The following is a 23,803-nucleotide window of genomic DNA, read 5'->3' as shown; positions in this document are numbered from 1 at the left end:
ATCCAGGGTCTCCTGCATTGCAGGTGGATTCTTTATGGTCTGAGCCACCAGGAAAGCCCAATTAAACTGAGAGCAAGGGCAATTTCATGATTTTTGTCTTGTTCTAAAGCAGAATAATCTTCAAGCCTCCAACACTTGATCAAGTTCTTAGTGGGAGATGTCAGGACAACATTAATTCCGTTATAAAATATAAAAGATATATGTTCCAATATTCAAGGCAGCACACATTTACTGAGTGCCAACCATAGGTAAAGATGCTGAAAACATCATGTAGAGTTGTATGATTGCAAACTCCTCTTTCTTTCTGTAAGTGTAAGAAATGACTTACTCAGGTTCCATCTTCTGGTAAATTGATTTAAGCTTTTCCCCATAGGCATAATTAATAATAATGGCCTCTTAAAAGCATTAAGAAGTCACTATTAGAAATAATCCAGACAAATACTGCATAGTATCGCTTACACATGGAATCTAAAAAAAATAGTCCAACTCCTAGAAAGGGAGAAATGAAAAGCAGTTCTGGAGAGTAGGGGCAGGGGGATAGCGAGAAGTTGATAAAAGGGCACAAACTTTCACTTATCAGATGAGTAAAGTCTGAGGATATAACATGGTGACTTTGTTGATAATGGGCTTCCCATCATGGCTTAGTGAGTAAAGAATCCTCCTGCAATGCAGGAGATGCCTGTTCAACCCCTGGGTTGGGAAGATCCCCTGGAAGAGGGCACAGCAACCTACTCCAATATTCTTGCCTGGAAAATCCTCATGGACAGAGGAGACTGGTGGGCTAACGTCCATGGGGTCACATGGGGACACGACTGAAGTGACTGAGCATGCAGGCACGCACAGTTGATAACACTGTATTATAAAACTGAAATTCACTAAGAGAGTAGGACTCACATGTTCTCATTTAAAAATGGTAAATGTGTGAAGTGATGGAAGTGTTAATTAACTTCATGGGGAGAGAGAATCCTTTCATAATATTTATATGTGTTGAATCATCACATTGTATACTTTACATAACTTACACTTTTGTTTGTCAATTATACCTCAATAAAGCTGAAAAAAATTCAACCTCTATGACAAAAAAGGTGGGGGGCAGATACATCAGTATTAGGCAACCCTGTTAAGAAATAGAGATTCTAATGTATCCAGAAAAAAATGGTTAAAAGCTTGGGAGTTTTAACCCGTGCATGCTCACTTGGAGTTTTTCTTCTTGGAATCCTACTCTTAGAGGTCCACTGTCCTGGGATAAGACTGTGTCCATTTTGGGTGGGCAAGGGAAGAACCAGACTGATACCCAGAAGAAAGCCTGTGTGATGTCCACAGACCCGAACCTGCTCTGCACTTTGGAGGGGACGTCATTTTCTCACGTTGCAGAGTAGGGAGGGAGCCCAAGTGGAGAGCTGCTGAAGTTGCTCCCTAGTCCAGGTCCAGTGAGTTCATGACTCCCAGGGTTCTTCATGAGCCCATTCTGGACTTCACAGATGGCCCTGGGGGTAAATGGCCAAGTTCCAGAGGATAAAAGAAACCATGGTCTCAACATGGGACATCCACGCTATCAAAAGATTTAAAAAAAAATGTTGGTATATCAAAATAAAATATGTTATGAAGAAGGTATAAGATATACATTCATGTTTAAAATAAAACATGGTAGATCACTCCCTTAGGCCAAATTCTTTAGTCCTCAGGTGGTGTATTTACTCCATGGGGAGAAGTTTGAGAAATTCAGCTGAAGGGGTTGGAGTACAAGGCCCTAAAAGATGTGCATATTTGCTGGTCTTATCTTATGTGGTCACATCAGAATGGAGATGATGGGTAGGTAGCTTTGGAGTTGAGATCAGCACTCTTTCTTTCCTTTCTGGGGACAAGATGGGCATTTGCAATGATGGTGGTGGCCTTACCTTGTTACGTCATTAATCAGCCGCGTCTGCAGGAGCAGGTTTCTCCGGGGCAGCAAGTTGTCACAGATGAGATTCTGGTTGGCTCTCACTGCGACCCCATCACAGAGACAGAGGGAACACAGCACATCCAGAACCTGCAGCAGGACACACCCCAGCCAACCTTAGGACCCGAGGGGGGTGCATAGTGGGCAGGACCTGATGGCCACAGCACAGGAAGGAAGCCTGCCTCACGAAGGTGAGGGCCAAGGTGACAGGTGTGAGCACCTGTTCAGAGTCAAGGAAGCCACACCTGCCTCACCAGACATGAATGAGTGATGCCCAGGTGCCTGCTGGCCCTTGGGGAAATGAATTTGGGTTCCTTTCTAGCTACTCTGCTCTAGTCTTGTGACCCATCCCTCCAAACTAGGCACGCCACCTGTGGTCACTGTTCTGTTAAAGAGGGTAAGAGTCTGAGCTCTGAAGATAGCCTGTCTAGGTTTCTTTTCCAGCGAGGTCCAGGACTAGGGTGAGGTGAGGCAACAACTTCCTCTCAGGGTAGGTGCTGGGAGGGCCCCCATGGACCTTAGGCTGAAGCACGTGCTCCTGCCTGGGCTTGGGGGCCCTCTGCACAAGGTCAGCAGGCACTCACACAGGGCTTCCTGAAGGACACTCAGATTCCCATCTGGCTAAAGTCCCTTGCTTGTGGCAGGCTTGGGATCCTTGCATGGGTCGGGTAGAGGGGACGACAGGGAAGATTCCGAGTGCTGGTCTTCTGCTATGATACCATGAAAGCTCACTAAGATATCCCTATCTTCCTAGAAATACCTATTCAGAAACATTTCACCTGCTTTTTTCCCCCCGTAGAGTGAGAGTAAACCATAAGAGCAAGCAAACCAGGCAGACCCTGAATCTACCAGATCCACCACGAGCTGTGCCTAAACCACCTCATATGCCAGCTGCCAGGGAAGTGGGAACAGCCTCTGGCCACCTCTCCCATGCACTGGCCTGCCCACCCAGTCTCCTTGTGCTGAATCCTCATTCATCCGTATTTCATGTTCCTAACGTGGCAGAGCAAACATGCTGGGCCAGGCACTGCTCCTCCCTGTCTCCCCCATGGGGAGGAGTGTGCAAACGGCAGTGGATGAATAACAGCCAGGACCATGGCAGGCTGCGCTGATAAGGAGGGGGTAGCCCCAGTTCAGTCTTACAAAGTGGCCACCGGAGACTCCATGCTTAGTGGGGTTGGATAGCTTCACGTTGTTGATGGGATTTGTATCCATAATTCTCACAAATCAGTTTTCTACCTGGCTCGCTGAATGTCAACTTCATTCCAAATAAATACAGAGCACATTAATGGGACAGGCCGAAAAGAACTGCAAAGGCGGTTTTATGGAGGACTCTCACCATTACCACTCCATGAAACTCCATGAAACATTTGACCGTGGCACTGGAAATCCAGAGGATAATTTGTCCCTCTAAGAAAAGAGCCCATAGATGGCCAGGAAATTAAATACTTATCATCCAGCCTAGCGCACATTTTCATCTGTTTTGCCTTGAAGTGACGGCTGTAGGAGCCTTGCTGTCAAGCCGGAAGGAAAGTAGAGCTTAATCCACATACAATAGGACCAGGGAGGAGAAAAAAGGCTCTGAAAAGCACAGAGCCTAATGGGATAGTACATCACCTACAAATAAACGATGCCATCAAGAATGTGCTGACAGTGTTCAGGCTTTATTTTACCAGGCGTTTCTTGGGGTCATGCACCCTAACATTCACTGCAGCGCTGTTTACAACAGCCAGGATGTGGAAGCAACCTAGGTGTCCATCCACAGATGAATGGATAAAGAAGATGTGGCATGCATACACACACACACACACACACACACATGGAATACTATTGAGCCATAAAAAGAATGAAACATTGCCATTTGCAATGGACTTAGAGATTGTCATACTGAGTGAAGTTAAGTCAGATAGAGAAAGACAAATATCATATGATATCACTCATATGTGGAATCTAATTTTAAAAATGATATAAGTGAACTTATTTACAAAAGAGAAATAGACTCAGATTTCAAAAACAAACTTATCGTTACCAAAGGAGAAACGTTGTATGGGGGGATAAATTTGAAGCTGGGGATTAACACATGTACAGTATTGTATATAAAACAGACAACCAACAAGGACCTACTGTATAGCACAGGGAACTCTACTCAATATTCTGTAACAAGCTATGTGTGAAAAGAATTTGAAAAAGAACTAATACATGTATAACTGAATCACTTTTGCTGTACACCTGAAACTAACACAACATTGTAAATCAACTATATCTCAATAAATTTTTCTTGAAAAGTGAAGGGCATGTAGATGGGTCAGTCCACCCTGGGGAAATGCAAACACAGTCCTTAGGGGTCATCTGTACTTCCTGATGGAGATGAAGCATCTCAGTGACCTCTGGGGTGCTTGTTGGCTGTGGCGGGTACTTCCCAGTGGTCACCAGACTCTGCCTCCTTCTCGTCCTATGCACAGAGCCTACACTTCCCAGGCACATCTGCAGTGTTGTGGAGTCATGTGACTGAGTTCTGGCCAGTGGAAAGTGGGTGGATGTGATGTCCACTGCTTTCAGGGCTGGCCCCTATACTCTCCCTTTCCAGTGGGATGTGGAGATCCAAGGAAGGATTACCAATCCCAAGGGTTTCCTTACTCCAAGTGAGATCCTGCAGCACTGGAATCATGTAGGAACTTGCCAGAAATACAGATGCTCAGACTTACCCCCAGAAACCTATCAGATCAGAGCCTTCAGTTTGACACAATTCTCAAGAGATTCACAAGCACATAAAATCTGTGAAGTCCTGTCCTAGGGGACAGTGAGGCTGCTAGATGGAAGAAAAGTGTGTCTCTGAATGACCACACAGCATGGAGCCCTCCCACTGGCCAGCCTCAGACAGTAACTTCACTGTGAGAATCTGGGGTTATCTGTCTTGGAATTAGGCTTCTCTAATCTAACAGAAGCAGAAGATATTAAGAAGAGGCGGCAAGAATACACAGAAGAACTATACAAAAAATGAGCTCCATGACCCAGATAATCATGATGGTGTGATCACTCACCTAGAGCCAGACATCCTAGAATGTGAAGTCAAGTGGGCCTTAGAAAGCATCACTACGAACAAAGTTAGTGGAGGTGATGGAATTCCAGTTGAGCTATTCCAAATCCTGACAGATGATGCTATGAAAGTGCTGCACTCAATATGCCAGCAAATTTGGAAAACTCAGCAGTGGCCACAGGACTGGAAAAGGTCAGTTTTCATTCCAATCCCAAAGAAAGGCAATGCCAAAGAATGCTCAAAGTACTGCACAATTGCACTCATGTCACACGCTAGTAAAGTAATGCTCAAAATTCTCCAAGCCAGGCTTCAGCAATACGTGAACCGTGAACTTCCAGGTGTTTAAGCTGGTTTTAGAAAAGGCAGAGGAACCAGAGATCAAATTGCCAACATCCATTGGATCATCAAAAAAGGAAGACAGTTCCAGAAAAACATCTATTTCTGCTTTATTGACTATGCCAAAGCCTTTGACTGTGTGGATCACAATAAACTGTGGAAAATTCTGAAAGAGATGGGAATACCAGACCACCTGACCTGCCTCTTGAGAAACCTGTATGCAGATCAGGAAGCAACAGTTAGAACTGGACATGGAACAACAGACTGGTTCCAAATTGGAAAAGGAGTACGTCAAGGCTGTGTATTGTCACCCTGCTTATTTAACTTACATGCAGAGTACATCATGAGCAATCCCGGGCTGGAAGAAGCACAAGCTTAAATCAAGATTGCTGGGAGAAATACCAATAACCTCAGATATGCAGATGACACCATGCTTATGGCAAAAAGTGAAGAGGAACTAAAAAGCCTCTTGATAAAAGTGAAAAAGGAGAGTGAAAAAGTTGGCTTAAAGCTCAACATTCAGAAAACTAAGATCATGGCATCTGGTCCTATCACTTCATGGCAAACAGATGGGGAAACAGTGGAAACAGTGTCAGACTTTATTTTTTTGGGCTCCAAAATCACTGCAGATGGTGACTGCAGCCATGAAATTAAAAGTTGCTTACTCCTTGGAAGGAAAATTATGACCAACTTAGACAGCGTGTTAAAAAGCAGAGATATTACTTTGCCAACAAAGGTCCATCTAGTCAAGGCTATGGTTTTTCCAGTGGTTATGTATGGATGTGAGAGTTGGACTGTGAAAAAGACTGAGCACCAAAGAATCGATGCTTTTGAATTGTGGTGTTGGAGAAGACTCTTGAGAGTCCCTTGGACTGCAAGGAGATCCAACCAGTCAATCTTAAAGGAGACCAGTCCTGGGTGTTCACTGGAAGGACTGATGCTAAAGCTGAAACTCCAATACTTTGGCTACCTCATGTGAAGATTTGACCCATTGGAAAAGACCCTGATGCTGGGAGGGTTTGGGGGCAGGAGGAGAAGGGGACGACAGAGGATGAGATGGCTGGATGGCATCACTGACTCGATGGATGTGAGTTTGAGTGAACTCCGGGAGTTGGTGATGGACAGGGAGGCCTGGAGTGCTGTGATTCATGGGGTTGCAGAGCCAGACATGACTAAGCAACTGAACTGAACTGAAATGAATCTATACATTGGTCCAACTTGAGAATTTCCCTGGCCCACTCTGTGAAATTCATTTGCTGCTTAATTGTAAAGCCATTTTCACCACTGACACCACATTTCATCCAAGCTCTTTCCTTGCACATTTAATCTCCATTAGTCAACTACCCCAAACACAGGCTCACGTGGGAATTCTGATTTAAAGGTAAGAAAGAGGCATTGCATATCCATGGAAATAGCATTTGGCTCTTGCATTTTGTCCTCAGCTTTCTATTAAAATAGCTTTATTTTTTAAAATACAAAAAGTACTTAATGTGGTGAATTTTTATTTGATAAATGAGTGCTTTCTCTCTGCAGAACAGATTCTGTTCTCCCTGTGGTGTGAACTGAGTGGTTTGGAGCATTTCTATCTTGCCTTGACTGCCTGGGATCTCAGAGGTGATTTTGTGGAGCTATTACAGCAAGTCTGTGGGAGTTAATGGTTTCCTTACCTTGGTACTCTTCTGTGCCATGCCTACCCCACCTACCTGTTAGGGCTAACATCTCAGTTCTGATTTACACTTTCTCAGGACCAATGATATGACTATTTTACTATATATATATATATATATATATATATATTTTATCACAGGTGGCTCCAAATCCTTGTGAAACAAAGAATAAAAAAAATATTCATCTGTGATAACATGGAGCAGGTGTGAAGTACGTTAGGTTGCAGGGACGAGGGAAAAGGGCATACTTTATTTGTATTATTAGAATCTTACTTCATGGAAAAATTAGAGGGTTGCTGTCAGAATATTCAACAGTTGTCCTTTTTACTCTATAAAATTGGTGCCACCAACATAGTAAGTGTGTCTCTTACTACCAACAGCCATCTGTTGGATGAGATGAGACTTGGGTGCATTTGTGAGCTTCCATCCATTCAAGATGAGACAGGAGGAGATGGTGGGTCTACTCATCCATTCCTCTTTTTTTTTAATCACACCCTCAAAAACATGTATTAGATGCCTGCTGTGTGTAACATGTGAGCTGGGCATTACAGGGATCACAAGGTCCTTAGTCTCTGAGAGAAATATACACATAATATATCTGGAAAGGCAGATTGGAAACACCATGGAACAAAGTGCATGGTGTACAGGGGAGGAGAGGAGATCACATCCAGCTGGGATTCAGAGAAAGATTCATGGAGAGGGTGGCATCTGAACTGTTCTGAAGGCAAAGAGAATTTTGATGGGATCTGGAAAAGTAGAAGGTGAGGAGATGCTGAGGATGAGTAAGCCTCATCACTTGTGAGGTCATGGGGGTGGAGTCCATTCAGAAACTGGGGCAGCACACCCCACTTCTGTCCTTTTTACTCCAAAGATTGTGCTTTCTCTCTAACTTTTTGACCTAAATTTGATCATGCTTTAGATGACTGGCAACACTTTTCACAGCCAGTATAGAGCTGAGAACTAAAATATTACTTGCCATATCAGTAAACAAAGGATGTCACAGCCATCACAGTATAGCTACTGGAATGGTGAGCCCTGAGGGAGCTCAGAACGGAAGCAAAGAATGCCTTTCCTTTCTAAACATATGAATGGAGGAGACGCGGTACAGTAAGGATGTTTCTCAAACCCACTATATCTATAAACCTTTAACAAAAAATGTCATGGTCCTGAAGACCACCTTCATGGACCCACAGGAACTCTCAAATTCCAGTCTGAGAAATACTAACTTACTATACGAAATGGTTTCTGATTGTGAATTTTTTTACTGTGAAGAGTTTTATATTTATATAATAATAACAAAAAAAACTGGAACACAAAATTAAACATAGTCTCATAGAACATGCCAGACTACAGCTTGAGAAACACTGGAAAGAATACTGAACTTACTGTTGGAGACCTAAATTATGGTCCTGGTTTGTCTGGCAACCTTAGTTAATATTTTAAGGTGTCATATACACTGGCCTTGTTTTCGCCTCAAGTGGAAATAATACTTCATGGAATAATAACAAGGAAGAAAGAAAATGCATGCGAACACTGAGCACAGCGCCTGGTATTTGTCAGACGCAAAATAAATGTACACTATCATTATCATCACCATCACTGTTTTTGGAGGCGTTGTGAGGTGCCCTGGGAGGCATTGTGAGGTGCCCTGGGCTCTAAAATTCTATGTATTTTGAATCACTCTCTTCACAGAAACCTAAGTGAATAGGTCAGAGGTGTCTGGACACCTGGGACTATGGAAAACAGAGCAGCCTGGATAGGAAAACATTGCTTTGGCATTTTCCAAGTTAAGATACAATGCTGCAATGGAAGTCTAGTCTGCACCCAGCATTCTTTGCCAAGCTACCACAAATATCCCTGGTAATGATCTGAGACTAGGTTTCCCTTGAAAATAAAAGTCATGTACATGAATAACTCTAATGGAACTGAATTCATGACAAGCCAGTCCCCATCCAAAAAATCCATCAGAAAACAAAAAAATGGGACATTCTAGAAGAGATTCTTTTTGTACCACAATCACATTGCCTCAGCTTTGACATCATTGCCCAGAACTTCTCAGTCTGGAAGATGTAAGAGTACTATGCTACTATACTCAGGTAACATATCAGGCCAGGCATGGATTCCTAGCACAATAATAAAGCTCCCTAGCCCTCAGTCCCTAGGCATTGAGAGTTCCTTGGACAGCAAGGAGATCAAACTAGTCAGTCCTAAAGGAAATCAACTCTGAATATTCATTGGAAGGTCTGGTGTTGAAGCTGAAGCTCCAACACTTTGGCCACCTGATGCGAAGAGTCAATTCATTGGAAAAGACCCTGATGCTGGGAAAGATTGAAGGCAGGAGAAGAAGAGGTGACAGAGGATATGATGGTTGGATAGCATCATCGACTCAATGGACGTGAGTTTGAGCATACGCCAGGAGATAGTGAAGGACAGGAAAGCCTGGCGTGCTGCAGCCCATGGGGTCACAAAGAGTCAGATACAACTAAGCGACTGAACAACAACAACAACAACAGGTTTCAGTATTCTCAACCGTGGAATACTCATACTGTGGTCAGAACAGTATTCAGCTGCCATTACTGAGCGACAATCCAGTAAGGGCTTGTGGCTTTTGGCTGAAAGAAGCCATCACAAAGTTTGTCATCTACTAAGTGTGTTCTGCAGTATGATCACAAAGCAGCCCCAGGAGCAATGAAAGGAGAGCGGCTTTGCTTTCTAAGAGCTCCTCTTGACGTGTGCCCATGGCTCCCGACTCAGGCCATGGGTTACTCGGGTGCTTATCAATTACTCTTATTACACTTCGCAGATGGGAAGGGGCATGTTCAGACATAGCGAAGCTGGGCTGAAGCAGGAGCCTCATGCCTGCTTTTGATTTACCACATTTGGGAAAGCAATTACCAACCCCCCATATTTCTTTCTGTTTTTCTCCAAGCAATTTCATAGATGCAAAGGCCCATGGCTTGTTTGTTTCCTAAGGATGATACATATCATCTGAGCAGTGCTGCAGAGGCTTGTTCTCCTGGACCCCCAACTCCAAGACATGTCTCCGATGTGCAGTGCCCCCCAGCTGAGGTTGAGCAGAGAGGGCCAGTGACCAAGCTGTGTTCTCTCCACTCTGCCTGAGCCCAGCTGCTGTCCCTCACATCCAAATATGCCACTTGATCTTGAAATGCTCCTCTTCAGCCTTATAGTACCTGCCTGCTCACTAATGAGTCAGTAAGATATCGCCCAGTGGGTCAGGATAAGACATATTTTAATAGACTTTCCTGAGATCATGCTTCCCTCATAGCTCAGATAGTTAAGAATCTGCCTGTAATGTGGGAGACCCAGGTTTGATCCCTGGGTTGGGAAGATCCCCTGGAGATGGGAATGGCAACCCACTCCAGTATTCTCACCTGGAAAATTCCATGGACAGAGGAGGCTGGAGGGGTACGGTCCATAGGGTCAGAAAGAGTCGGACACGACTGAGCAGCTAACACTAATCCCCAGAGATCATGGTGTCTTAGAAATGTAATTCCATACAAATAGAGAAATTAGAACTTTAAGAGAACTTAAAAAAAAAAACAAAAAACTTGACCCAGAATTCTGCCTTTGTAAGTGAGGTGGCGTTGTCTTCATTTTACAGCTGAAATGATGGGGGCTCAAGGTCATGCAACTGTTTTCTCTCAGGGGACAGCCCTACCGCTCATCCCCTCTGGCTTGTTCATGAAAACCCCATTTTTTTTTTCCACCTGCTTTGACTCATGGCAACTCTGATTTCATTTAAGAACATGCCATGTTGCCAAAACTTTCTACATTATCCTAAATCTGATTTCTGTGTAGCTTCTTTATAAAGTTGGCACTAGCTGTTTCATTTCTAAGCTCCTAGACTCGAGGGTGGGATCAGTTCCTGCAGCCGACCCTGTATAGAGCTGAACGCCTCGGAAACCAGCTGGGTGTTAAGGGGGTAATGATGAGCCAGGCTTGGGAAGCTGGTGGAAACTGAGGGGACCACCCAAGGGCCTGTGTGACTGGCTCAGAGTGTGCTCCTAAGAAGGAAAGGTCTTTCAGGACTTCAGTTTCCAGAGATTTTTTTTTTTAATTTATTTTTAAATCAAAGCCAAGAAAGAGAGTAGTCATCACTCTCTCTCTTTCAGGACTTCAGTTTCCATAGGGTTCTTTTTTGTTTGTTTTGTTTTTAAATTTGTTTAAAAAAAAAATCAAAGCCAAGAAAGAGAGTAGTCAATACTCTCTCCATAACACACAAGGGTTACTAAGCAGCAGGGAAGGAAAAGTCAGGTAAAGTCAATCCCTGTTCCGAATTCCTTCCACACCTACCTTGTGATTCCGTCCATGCTTATCCAACAGGGAGATGATGGACTTGATGTGGCCCTCTGCTATCAGGTTTAAGGCTTCTGGGCTTTCAATGAGGATGCAGTGCAAAACTTCCAAGATACCTGCATGTATGCCACAAAAATCATTTGGACATTAAATAACCAGCAGAGCTAATTATAACTAGAAACCTGAGAGAGAAATGATCCTCCTAAGGGGACAGAATACCATCATTCTTTGGATCTATTAAATATTTCCAGCCAGAAGAAAGATGCGGCCATCTCGGATAGACTTCAGGAGCCCCTGGGGCAACACTCTGTAATTTAGAGGTGAGTTTATTTATTACTAACCCCTCCTCCCTCTTCCTGGACGAAGACATGATCCTTCTGGGTCAAAATATAGAGAAGCAGCTTTAGAACAGAATTTTTAACCCAATAAAACCAAGCAATACTTAATTTAAAAACAGAAAAAGGGATACCTAGTTTACTAAAAATTCTAAAGGTCATTCAAATAATTTAGAAAATGCTTTGAATGTTCCTTGAAAAAGAATTTTTCTAGGAATTACTCCAGAATATTTTTAGATGCACTGGTATGGTATATGAGTAATCTGTAAGCTCACCAAATAAAGATTACTGGGCTTTGTCCCCTCTTCTGGGCACAGTGGATGGTTTTCTGTATTAAGTGAAGGTGTAATAAAAATGATCAGGTGGCCTTGCAGCCTGGCACCTGCATGTAACACTGGGGTGGAAATGCACAGAAAGTGGTTGGCTAATATCTTTATAGGTTTCATTGAGAAGAGTCCTCTTGATTCTCTTTTTTCCCCAAGGTTTTCATAAATTACCCTAAAATGTGGTCTGGCCCTGAAAGGAGGTACTGAAGGAAACAGAGGCTTAGGAAGAAGATATATGTGGAGGCGGATGATCCTTAGAGGAGCTTTCGCTTGGCTTGTCTGTTCAAGCTCCTGTCATCTCTAAATGATGAAAAGAGCACTGAAACCTTTCAGCTTCCCAGAGGGGGACCCACACCTGTCACGTTCTCTTATCTCTGAGGAAGCAAACTGCAGAGCCTCTTGGAATGGTCACTTAGTAACGATGACCACTTTTCTTGGCTCAAGTTCTCTGTGAGTCATCAAGAAGGGCTCTAGATATGATGTTGAGGGTGACTCGGGGGTACGAGGCGTATCATTTCCTCTAAGTTCTTGGTCATTTTTCAGTCCTGCTTCTAAATAGTTGAGAGGACCACGTTCAGACTGGGTGGGGAATGATTCAAGGACCCAGGGAGAGGAGATGAGGGCACAAAGTGAAAAATGAAGCAGGAAAAGAAAGAGTTTGGACGCTGGCTTGAAGTTGATCGACAAAGTTTTAAGAGTGCCAGGAAGATTTAGGGTTGTGTTTCTTTTGTTGAAGTAATTACTGAGGATTGCTTGCAATCCAGTGTGTGTGTGTTGGGGGGTGGGGGGTGGGGCAGAATTGTTCAGAGATTAAACTTTCTCTCTCTTTTAAACAGAAACAAACAAACAAAAAACCCCACCTTCTCCCATTGTGTTTCCTGTTAAATCCTACCTGAGGAAGATTCTAGTCTGTCCAATTTGCTGATCAGCCAATCAAGGTTATTGGAGAATTGAGCACAGTTGTTTCTGTTTCCACGAATAAGAGCAGCTGTGAATGAGAACATGTTTGATCATGTAGGTTAAAGGGCACAGTGATGGGAACGGGATGCTGTTGAATACTCCCATCTGCTTAGCAATTAGAAAGAATGAAATAGTCCCCTTCCCCTCCCAAGCCTTTTGATACATTCCTGTCTCTACATTTCGAAGAGCAAAAAAAATCTACCATTCATTCAAATATTTCCAGAGATTCCACTGTGTATGAGGCATCTGTCTACTTGCTGGGAAAAGTCAGTGGGAACACAACAACAGATTCCCTGCCTTTGTGAAATGGGAGAGAGAGACAAAATATACACAGATTTAAAAAAAATTATTTTAGGTAGTGATAAGCAAGAAAACAATATCTGCTTGGTTGCTGGCTTCAGAACTCAATTTCCTCTAACGTTTTCTTAAATCTAGCTGCTGCTGCTGCTGCTGTCACTTCAGTTGTGTCTGACTCTGTGCGACCCCAAAGATGGTAGCCCACCAGGCTCCCCCGTCCCTGGGATTCTCCTGGCAAGAACACTGGAGTGGGTTGCCATTTCCTTCTCCAATGCATGAAAATGAAAAGTGAAAGTGAAGTCGCTCAGTCGTGACCAACTCTTCGCAACCCCATGGACTGCAGCCTTCCAGGCTCCTCCGCCCATGGGATTTTCCAGGCAAGAGTACTGGAGTGGGTTGCCATTGCCTTCTCCATAAATCTAGCTAAATACTTGCTATTCTTTACTGCTAAAAGAAGGCATCCAAATGAGTACAACTGAAAGGGTTGGCTAAACTAGGCAAGTAATAACAAAACATGAAACTCTAAAATATCTAAAATGCATCAGGACACGACAGTGGTTCTCAAAGTGTGATCCCCGGATAGGAATGTCAGTATCACCTGAGAACGTGTTAAAAAACACAAATTCGTGGCCCTGTCCTATGTCTACTGAACCAGAAACTCCAGGAATGGGCCCAGTATCTGTGTTCTAACAAGCCCTCCAGCTAATTCTGAGGCCTGTTCATCTTTGAGGACCACTGGTAGATGATACTGAAAAGGTAGACAGAGAATATGCTGTCACTAGATTTTCACTATAAGACCAAGTAGCCTTCCCTCCATAGGCCAGTACTATGGACGGGACTCTGGAATAAGTCCATGTAAACTGATTGGCCCTGAGGCTTTCTCGTCATGCTGCTGGTTTTCAAAGACTGTGGTATTCACAGACATTTGTAAGGTATTTGGATAAGGAAATTCTTCCTCAGGACCTCTGCTTCGTACCTCCACAGCCATCAAAGGGCAGAATTCAGTCTGATCTCCTATCCTGCTTCTCAGATCAGCCATAACAAGATCAAACCAGTCAATCCCAAAGGAAATCAACCCTGAATATTCATTGGAAAGACTGATGCTGAAGCTGAAGCTCCTATACTTTGGCCACCTGATGTGAAGAACAGACTCACTGAAAAAGACCCTGATGCTGGGAAAGAAAGAGAGCAGGAGGAGAAGGGGGTGACAGAGGATGCGATGGTTGGATGGCATCATTGATTCAATGGGTATGAGTTTGAGCAAACTCTGGGAGATAGTGAGAGACAGGGAAGCCTGGCATGTGGTAACCTATGGGGTTGCAAAGAGTCAGACGTGACTTAGTGAATGAACAACTAGGGGGTTGAGCTTGAGGCTCTGCAGCCAGGCTGTCTGGACTCAAGCCATAGTTCCATCACTCTTCTAACATGTATGACCCTGGATGAGTTATGAACATTTCTGAGCATCAGATTCTTCAATAAAATGGTCAGAGTACCTACACCTCACAGTGTTGCTCTGAGGATCAAAAAGAGATATCCTACTGCCTGGCATCAACAAATGTTAGCTACTATTGTTGTAATAATTACTACTGAGTTTAAGCCATATCATAAAACGTTAAGAGTTGGAAGAGACTTTATGAGGTCACTCAGTACAGTCACAATCTAATCAGCTTGACCCTTGACAACTTGAATGAATCTGACCTGATTTCTCCAGGCTTCCCTCTGACCTGCTCAACTTTCCATGGATTTCCTCTCAATGGAACATTTACATCAGAGAAAAGCCCTAAAATGCTGCCCTGTTACCATGGCCAAATCATTATCGGTGGCCACCTTCTTGCAGAGGCCAATACTATCTTGCACTGTCTTCTTCCCACAGGCTGGCAGCCTGGGCCCATGTGGCATTGGTTACAGCAGGCACTGGAAGGTCACCATGCATTCAGAGTTGTGAGAAGAAAGATTGGATGCTGGAACATCTCTACTCAATTTCCTTTTTCTTTCCACCAAAATGAAATAAAAACAGGCCAAAACAGCAGGAATCATGACTGCCCAACAAGTGGACAGTGAAAGGGTACACTTTTGAAGAGAGTAGACATCCTCTGACTGCAGGTGTCAGAAGTCTGGAACTGGAGGGTATGTTAAACATATTTTTGCCTTGTTCTCTCATTTTAATGATGAGGTTCAGGGAGTGTAAGAAACTGCCAAGTGCTTCACAGGTAGTTTGATAAAACCAATCACCATTTGCTTCCAGTTGCTGTCATTTTGGAAAGTAAAATAAGTTACCAGTTAACATAATGAATGGCTGGGTTAGTTGTTGTTCAGTCGCCAACTCATGTCTGACTCTCTGTAACCCCATCAACTGCAGCACACCAGGCTTCCCTGTCCTTCACTATCTCCCAGAGCTTGCTCAAACTCATGTCCATTGAGTCAGTGATGCCATCCAACCATCTCATCCTCTGTCTCCCCCTTCTCTTCTTGTGCTCAATCTTTTCCAGCATCAGGGTCTTTCCAGTGAATTGGCTCTTCGCATCAGGTGGCCAAAGTATTGGAGCATCAGCTTCAGCATGTCCTTCCAATGAATATTCAGGGTTGATTTGATAATCCACTGGGTTAGAATCAAGTGGTTAACACAATCTTCCAAGGAATGAGGCTGGATGACAATAGCAGTTTGTTCCATGAAAATGTTAAGGGAAACATTGGCTGAAACCACCCACCCTGGCCAGGCACCACAGTAATCAGTTGCATGAGTTATTTTACAATAGGAGATCCTGGTAAGGAACATAGAACTAACAAAGCACCACCAACAGGAAGAATTTTGGAAAGGTCAAAAGGAGACATCACATATCCTACTGACCTCCCAGAATCCTCCTTGCTGGAATCCATCTTGGCTGAGGAATGCATGCACGACCAGGGAGAACGCGAGTAAGAGTGATTGGCCAGAGACAACCTGGAAACTAATCCCATTACCATAGGACCCTAGACTGTGAGCCACATGACAGAGCAGTCCTCCCGGGTTCCCTAACTCTCCTCTCCGTCCAGGTGCCCCTTCCCAACAAATTCTCTTGTTTTGTTAGCACATATATCTAGACCACTCATTTCTGAATGTTAGATAAGAGTCCCCCTTTTGGGCTCCCCCTTCCCGGAACAAAAATGCCTATAGACCTCCACAGCCACCTGCCCAGGGAGAGAGCTCTGGGCATGTACTTACCGAGCAATTTGTAGAGAAGGTTCAGAATTTCTTTCCAGGCCATCCCACTCTCCTCCCTGGCGATCCCTGCAAAGTGTGCTATGCTATTGTAGATATTTAAGCGATCAATGCAGTTTAACACAAGGGCTAACATTCCCTGTGAAGGCAAGTTGGGAAAAAAGTGAAAATACGTAAGATCTCAGGATCCCTTTTGTTCTTTCCTCTCCCATATCATTCACCTTTCAAAGCTGGTGATACTAATGTACAAACAGACCTTCACGGTGCCAATTTGGGTTTTGTTTTTTCCTCCCCAAAACAAAATATGCATGTCTATGCCTCAGAGACCTAAATAGCATCCATTCTGGAAGTGAGTCAGCAGTCTCCTCTGACAGGCTTGCCCCCACGTGTTTAACTTAAACCAAGGACGTAGTGAGGAAGAGGGAACACGAATGAGTCTCACAGAAGCCTGCTCTGTCTGGTGTGAAATGATTCTGACTCACCTAGAAACAGCCCTTGGATATAGGATCTATTTTTCTTTAAGATGCAAACTTGTGCATCTCCCCATCTGCTCCAAAAAGGGAATTTAGAGACAATAAGACTAAAAGAGGATTTTCTAAAACGACCTTTCCATCTAATTTACAGTACTATGCCACCCACTAAAAACATCTGTGCCCAGCTGTTCTTAAAGAGCAGGAGGGAAATGTTAAGTGTAGTTTCAGCAGCCTATAAAGGCACACAGAAAGTTCCCCCAGCCAAAGTCTGCTCACATCAGAAGGCTCAGTAAGGACAGGTCTACTTCCCACACTTTAGAAATGCCCAAAGGACAAGCCCTGTCCACAGGAATGCAAGGCCGCAGGAATATGACTATGGCCTTAAAATTAATGCCAAATCATCATGTCCAAGCTCAGAAAAGCCATGTGATCTAAGATCACACACAGCCAGGGATGAAGCCAGAACTAGGGCCAGGACTCCTTGAGCCCCAAGTTAGTATTTTCCCCATATCTATGCCCATCCCTCGTGACTCAGATGCTCAAGTTCACCTTGAGACATAGTAGCATCCGTATCTCTTAAACCAGCTCTCCAGGCATTTCTGATGTGGTGGAACCTGGGAATTCATATTTTTCCAACAAAGTTCTAAGATAATTCTCATACCTTCCAAAATTTGGGAATCACAGCTAGTGCCATACTGTCATAGCTGAGATTTTATGGAAGACCAATTTTGGATACATAGGCGACACTGAAGCTTTAAATTAATCTGGTTTGAATGTACCAAAGTACAAGCATGACAATGTTTGCTGCTAATGTGATCCGGGTGCTGACAGGAAAGGGTAACTCCCAATGGATCTTTTTCTTTCCAACTTTCTCTTTTTGCTCTTCTCTCTTTCTAGAACACATGCATGCATGGAGACAGAGACTGCATGGAGACTCTAAATTGCAGTCATCAGGGTACTTTTAGCTCTGGACACAAAAAGCATCTCACTTTTTAATGTTTTGGACTTACCTCTTCCTTGAAAAGATTCTGTCTGTTTTTGAGTGAGCGGAGCTTGTTCTGCTTGCCTTCATGCTGCATCCCCTCCTCCGGGGGCTGGAAGTAGGCAATCAGGTCATGTAAGGTCTGCAGGACCTCTTCTATTGGCAGGGTGACCGGGGCAGCTGTGCGACTGTTTCCACTGAAACCACAGATGGACATGGCTTAGGCAGCGGGTCTCTAGCAGGACCCTGACGAGCGTCCACTAGGTCCTAGCTCCTCCCTGCCCTGAACTGGGCACAGCGACTGGTATGGTTGTTGGGCACCTGGGATAGTCGCTGTACAGATAACCTCCAATTGAAGTTTGCTGACAAACAGCATAATGGGAAGGAATTGCTGATTCAATTTTCAAACCATTTTATAAATCAATGGAAAGGATCCCTGGCTGTCTGCCAGGTCTTCCTTTTTAGGTAGAAGTACTTTTATAGATAATTATTAACCCATAGTTCTTTTAGACTACCACATGTTCCTGAGACAGGTTAAGCATCAGCTGGAAGGGGTTTCATCACTGGTCTCTTCCTCCATCTACATCTTTGTCTTTTGTCTCCCCATGTGTCTTTGTGATATCTCTGTGGGTGTTTTCCTCTTAATGTTTGTATGTTTGCAGGCGCCCTATTTGTTGATGTGTTGATGTCTTCCCTGCTCTGTCTCTCCTTTCAACTTCCTCTGTGTGGCCTCTGTTTTTCCACCCCCCACCAGTGTCCCATCTCTCAACATTCTTCTTCTCTGCTTCAACACCCCCACCATCTCCCCCTGTTGTGTTCCTCCTATCCTATATGTATGTGGGTCTGACTCCCTATGTCATAATTTTCCAAACAAATCTTATAACTGAGTCTTTCCAACACAGAGAGGCCACAAACCTCTACAGATGACAAAATGACCCTTTGTTTTCCCGTCTCCTTGAGAAGTACACTGGTGAGCTTTTCAGAGGCCAAGGCTAAGAAGAGAAGGGGGAGTGGATGCAGTCCATGAAACTGAATCTGAGACCCCACTGTCGAGACCCTAGTGGAATGGGAACTTATTCCGTGAGTAAATAACATCAGGGGTTTTCCTCTGTGGTCAATTTCTAATGAGCCGTCCTTTATATTTACTGAAGATGTGCTTACATATCTGTCTGGACACAAGCTAAAGAAAATATTGTGGGAAAAAAAAAAAAAGAAAAGATTGTGAGCTAGGCCTCAGACAAAGCTTATAAACAAGTCCTGAAAATATTCAGGTTATGAGATGACAGTAATTCCACTTCTGTATAAAAATGCCAAGTGCACACAATGAGAGAAAGAGTGAATTACAGGCAGGAGGCACTTCTCAGCAGTGTGTCCTCTGCCCATGGCAGGTGCTCAGGAAGTGATTATTAAACATTCTCTGGGATATTATTGGATTCAGAGACAGTGAGGAAGAGAATCCCACATGGATATGAGGTGAAGGTTTGGGAAAGAGAACTCAATCAGGAATGACTCCCCAGTTTCACATTCAGTAAGAATGAATACGTTTTCCTCAATATTTCTGAGCTAGTTGCAAAGTTTTTTTTCTCTCCCTCTCTCTCTTTTTAAAAATTTAATACTTTCCATATATCAGAGACACTCAGGCCAGTCAAGTGAAGAGTATGTCCTCGTGTGATGAGAAATGAGGATGAGAGAAGAGGTCTGTAGGCATTTCTGTAGCTTGATGGGGCAGCACATCAGTATACAGAGGGTGGGAAAGCCCAGGTTACAGTCACTGCCATTTAACTGTGAGGTCCTTGGAGTGCCGCTAAGACTCCTGTGCTTCAATTTAACTGAAACATAGGAAGGTAGACACTATGTTTGCCAGGATCCTTCTGGGGCTAATTTTTTTTTTCCTGTGGGTTCTAAGTGCTGGATCACTTCATCTTGCCTCTTGAAGAAACATCAATCTGACAGTCCTCCAGGGAGAATGCCTCCTTCCTTCAAAGGAGAACACATAATACGTGCTTGGCATTGAGGACGCATCCTCTGAATGGCTTCAAGATGCTCGCAGTCTACTCTAGAACCTTGGGGGAGGAGACCCAGATGGATCTAGATGGACAGGGACAAGAGGATGCCGCAGTTCAGAACTAATTACAACTGGCCCCCATCTCAGTTCAGCCTTCCTCCGGCCCCTACAGCCACTGTCCCATTATGTTCTCAGATCTTTGACAAGGACTTCTTTTCCTAAGTAAAAGCTCAGGTGATTCTGAGTATTTACCACACTGCTGCTGCTGCTGCTAAGTCGCTTCAGTCGTGTCTGACTCTGTGCGACCCCATGGACTGCAGCCTACCAGGCTTCTCCATCCATGGGATTCTCCAGGCAAGAACACTGGAGTGGGTTGCCATTTCCTTCTCTAATGCATGAAAGTGGAAAGTGAAAGTGAAGTCACCTCAGTCGTATCTGACTCTGTGTGACCCCGTGGACTGCAGCCTACCAGGCTCCTCCATCCATGGGATTTTCTGGGCAACAGTACTGGAGTGGGGTGCCATTGCCTTCTCCCATTTACCATACAGTTACCATAATTATTTATATATCATTCCCCTCCAAAAGCGAAACTCAGAGGACAGCTGGATAGCATCTTCTGTCTCCAGCAGGACATCTGAGACTCCTCGGTCCATCACACTGTTCATTTGTCCTATGGGACATTTCCCAACAAGCACACAGGGGATGATGAGACAGTACAGGAAACTTAAACATTATCTTCTTCATTGTTATTCTTCATTCTTTATTCCTTTAACTTGTTCTTGTAGAAGGTCAATCTCTCTGGTTTCCATTTGTACATCACATGCACTGTTGGTTTCTCAAAAGGGGTGGGAGAGGAGAATCTATTTAAATTATGCTGTCATCCTTCACTTTCCAACTCTTGCAAAATGTAAGCACCGTGGCTTTTGTAGCCCTCACCTCTGCTGTACTGGTTTGCTGTTCATTAGCCCTCCTTTCTTGTAAAACATCCTGTGTCAGGGAGAATCAAGAATCTCTTCCACTGAAGGTGGGGCTTCCAGAAATGAGGAGCTCAGTGAGTTCTTTCTCCCAATAGAAGTGACAAAATTGGACAAAATCATCCAAAAAACTGTTTTAGGATTCTGGAAATTGACCAAAGGTATACAGGAAATTGAGAAGTTTTTTTTTTTTTTTTTTTAAATAATGAACCTTGGTAAGAACAGTGGGAATCTATGATATTTCAACCTGAGATAGTTCCCATCCTCTCCCCTGCTGCTGCTAAGTCGCTTCAGTCGTGTCCGACTCTGTTCAACCCCATAGACGGCAGCCCACTAGGCTCCCCCGTCCCTGGGATTCTCCAGGCAAGAACACTGGAGCGGGTTGCCATTTCCTTCTCCAATGCATGAAAGTGAAAAGTGAAAGTGAAGTCGCTCAGTCGTGTTTGACTTTTAGCAACCCCATGGACTGTAGCCTACAAGGCTCCTCCATCCATGGGATTTTCCAGGCAAGAGTACTGGAGTGGGGTGCCATTGCCTTCTCCGGTCCTCTCCCCTAGCTCCAAAGAAAAGAAGGTCTAACAGGGTGAGGCAGGCCATGCCCAAGGTCCCAGACAGACACACTCAGGAAGAAACAGAGGGGGCCCCAGGTATTATTCATCTCTGGCTGAATATGATGAAGCCTTGTGCAAGCAGAAAGTAAAATTCAGGATGAACTTAAAACTGCCTGACCTTTGGACATATTATCCAACCCACACACAGGTCTATCAGCAAAGGGTAGGAGCTTGCCCCACAAGAAATAAGTACTCCAAGCTGAAAGTCAATGACATGAGACACTTACTAGAATCCATCCTGAGAAATAAAGAGCAGTGGTAAAGGTTACTATGCAGTTCAATGTAAAACAATATGAATATGTACCAATGTTTCTCTTTTTTGTTCTTATACCTAATTAAAAATGCATAAAACAATAATTATAAAACTGTATTGCTGGGCTTATACCACATGAAGCTATAATATATATATATATATCAGTATTGTCACAAAGGAGTTGAGAGAAGAGAACAATATTGGAGCAAAGTTGATTTACTTGTTAAATTCATATTAATGTGAAGTAGATTATTTCGTATCAAAGACATACTAAGTTCCCTAGAGCAACTAAGAATATAACTTAAAAAAGTAGTTAAAAACACTCAAAGGAATTAAAATAGTACTAGAAAATGTCAATTTAACACAAAAGAAAGCAGTTAAGGAAGAATAGAGGAACAAAAAGACATAAAAATCAAATAGCAAAATGGCACACATGAAACCAATCATCTGAATAATTACACTATCTATAAATTGATTACACACACCAGTAAAAGGAAGAGACAGTCAGACGGCATTTTGGGGGAAAAAAAAGGTTCACGGTATGCTATCTACAAGACACATTTCCAATTCAAAGACGCAAATAAGTTGAGAGTGAAAGGACTGAGATACACCATGCAAACAGTAACTGTAACTAGCGTGTGAGACAGCTGGAGTGGCTCTACAAAATAAATTGAGACAAAAAATATTCACATAAAGAGGGACTCAGCCATAAAAAAGAATAACCTTCTGCCATTTACAGCAAAACAGATGGGCCTAGAGAATATTATTCAGGGTGAAACAAGTCACACAGGAAAACACAAATACTATATAATATCGCTTATATGTGGAACCTAAAAAAATAATACAAATCAATGTATATATAACACAGACTCACAGACACAGAAAACAAATTTGTAGTTAACAAAGGGGAAAAGGATGTGGGGAGGGGCAAAATAGGGGTATGGGATTATCAGATACAAACTATTATGTATAAAATACATAAGCAACAAAGATATATTGCATAGCACAGGAAGTTATAGCCATTATCCTGTGATAACTTATAATGAAATGTAATCTTCAAAATTGAGTCATCACAGTGTACATCTGAAACCAATATAATATTGTAAATCAACTATTTCAATTTCAAAGAAAAGAAACACTTGGGGATAATTTAAAAAAAAAGAAAAGAGGGCGATATTTTATAAGAATGAGTTTGGGAGGAAGATATATTTATTATAAACTCCTTGGTGGCTCAGATGGTAAAGAATCTGCATGCAGTGTAGGAAATCTAGGTTTGATCCCTGCATTGAGAAGATCCCCTGGAGAAGGGAAAGGCTACCCACGCCAGTATTCTTGCCTGGAAAATTCCATGGACAGAGGAGCCTGATGGGCTACACTCCATGGGACTGCAGAGTCGGATGTGACTGAGTGACTAATACTTTCACTTTCAAAGCACCCAGTAACAGAGACCAAAATATGTGCAGTAAAAATTGACAGAATTGAGGGAGAAATAGACAATTCAACAATAATACTGATTTCAATCACATTCTCAAGCAGATAATGTAATAAACTATATAAATAAAGGACAAAACCACACCATCAACTCAATAGACAGAAAGAATTTGACAAAATCTAACTAACATTCATTCAATATAAAAAGCTCTCATCAAGCTAGAAGTAGAAGAGAACTTCCTCAACTTGACAAAAGACATCTACGAAAATTCTGCAAGTAAGTACCAAACTTAATAGTCAAAGACCAAATGTTTTCCCACTAAGATCAAGAACAAGACAAGGATGTCTGTTCTCTCTACTTTATTTCATATTGTAGTAGATGTTCTATCCAGGGCAATCATGCAAAATAAAATAGAAATGAAGGACATTCATTCTTATTGGAAAGGAAAAAACCACTCCTTTTATTCACAGATGACACGATCCTGTATGTAGAAAATTCTAAAGAATCCACACCAAAAAATACCCTCGCTATAATAAAAAATTTCATCTAGGTCATAGGATACATGGCTGACATGTTAAAAACTCAGTTTCTCCATGTCAGTATTTATAGACACCAGCAGTGAACAATCTGAAATGAAATTAAGAAAACACCTCCATT

General features: G+C 43.1%; 1 protein-coding gene across 1 annotated transcript in view; it reads right to left on the bottom strand.

The window, feature by feature from the left end:
* RYR3 (ryanodine receptor 3) overlaps positions 1–23,803 on the bottom strand; it is a 457,031-nt gene that overhangs the window by 245,519 nt on the left and 187,709 nt on the right. The window contains 5 exon segments of the mRNA XM_070378270.1: positions 1,899–2,032; positions 11,297–11,415; positions 12,853–12,948; positions 16,420–16,555; positions 17,900–18,068. Of these exon segments, the coding sequence (XP_070234371.1) occupies positions 1,899–2,032; positions 11,297–11,415; positions 12,853–12,948; positions 16,420–16,555; positions 17,900–18,068 (654 nt within the window).

The sequence above is a fragment of the Bos mutus genome, chromosome 10 (assembly GCF_027580195.1).
Source record: "Bos mutus isolate GX-2022 chromosome 10, NWIPB_WYAK_1.1, whole genome shotgun sequence".
In the NCBI taxonomy this organism is placed as follows: domain Eukaryota; kingdom Metazoa; phylum Chordata; class Mammalia; order Artiodactyla; family Bovidae; genus Bos; species Bos mutus.
The sequence above is the reverse complement of the archived record's forward strand: the minus strand, read 5'-3'. Positions and strand labels throughout refer to the sequence as shown.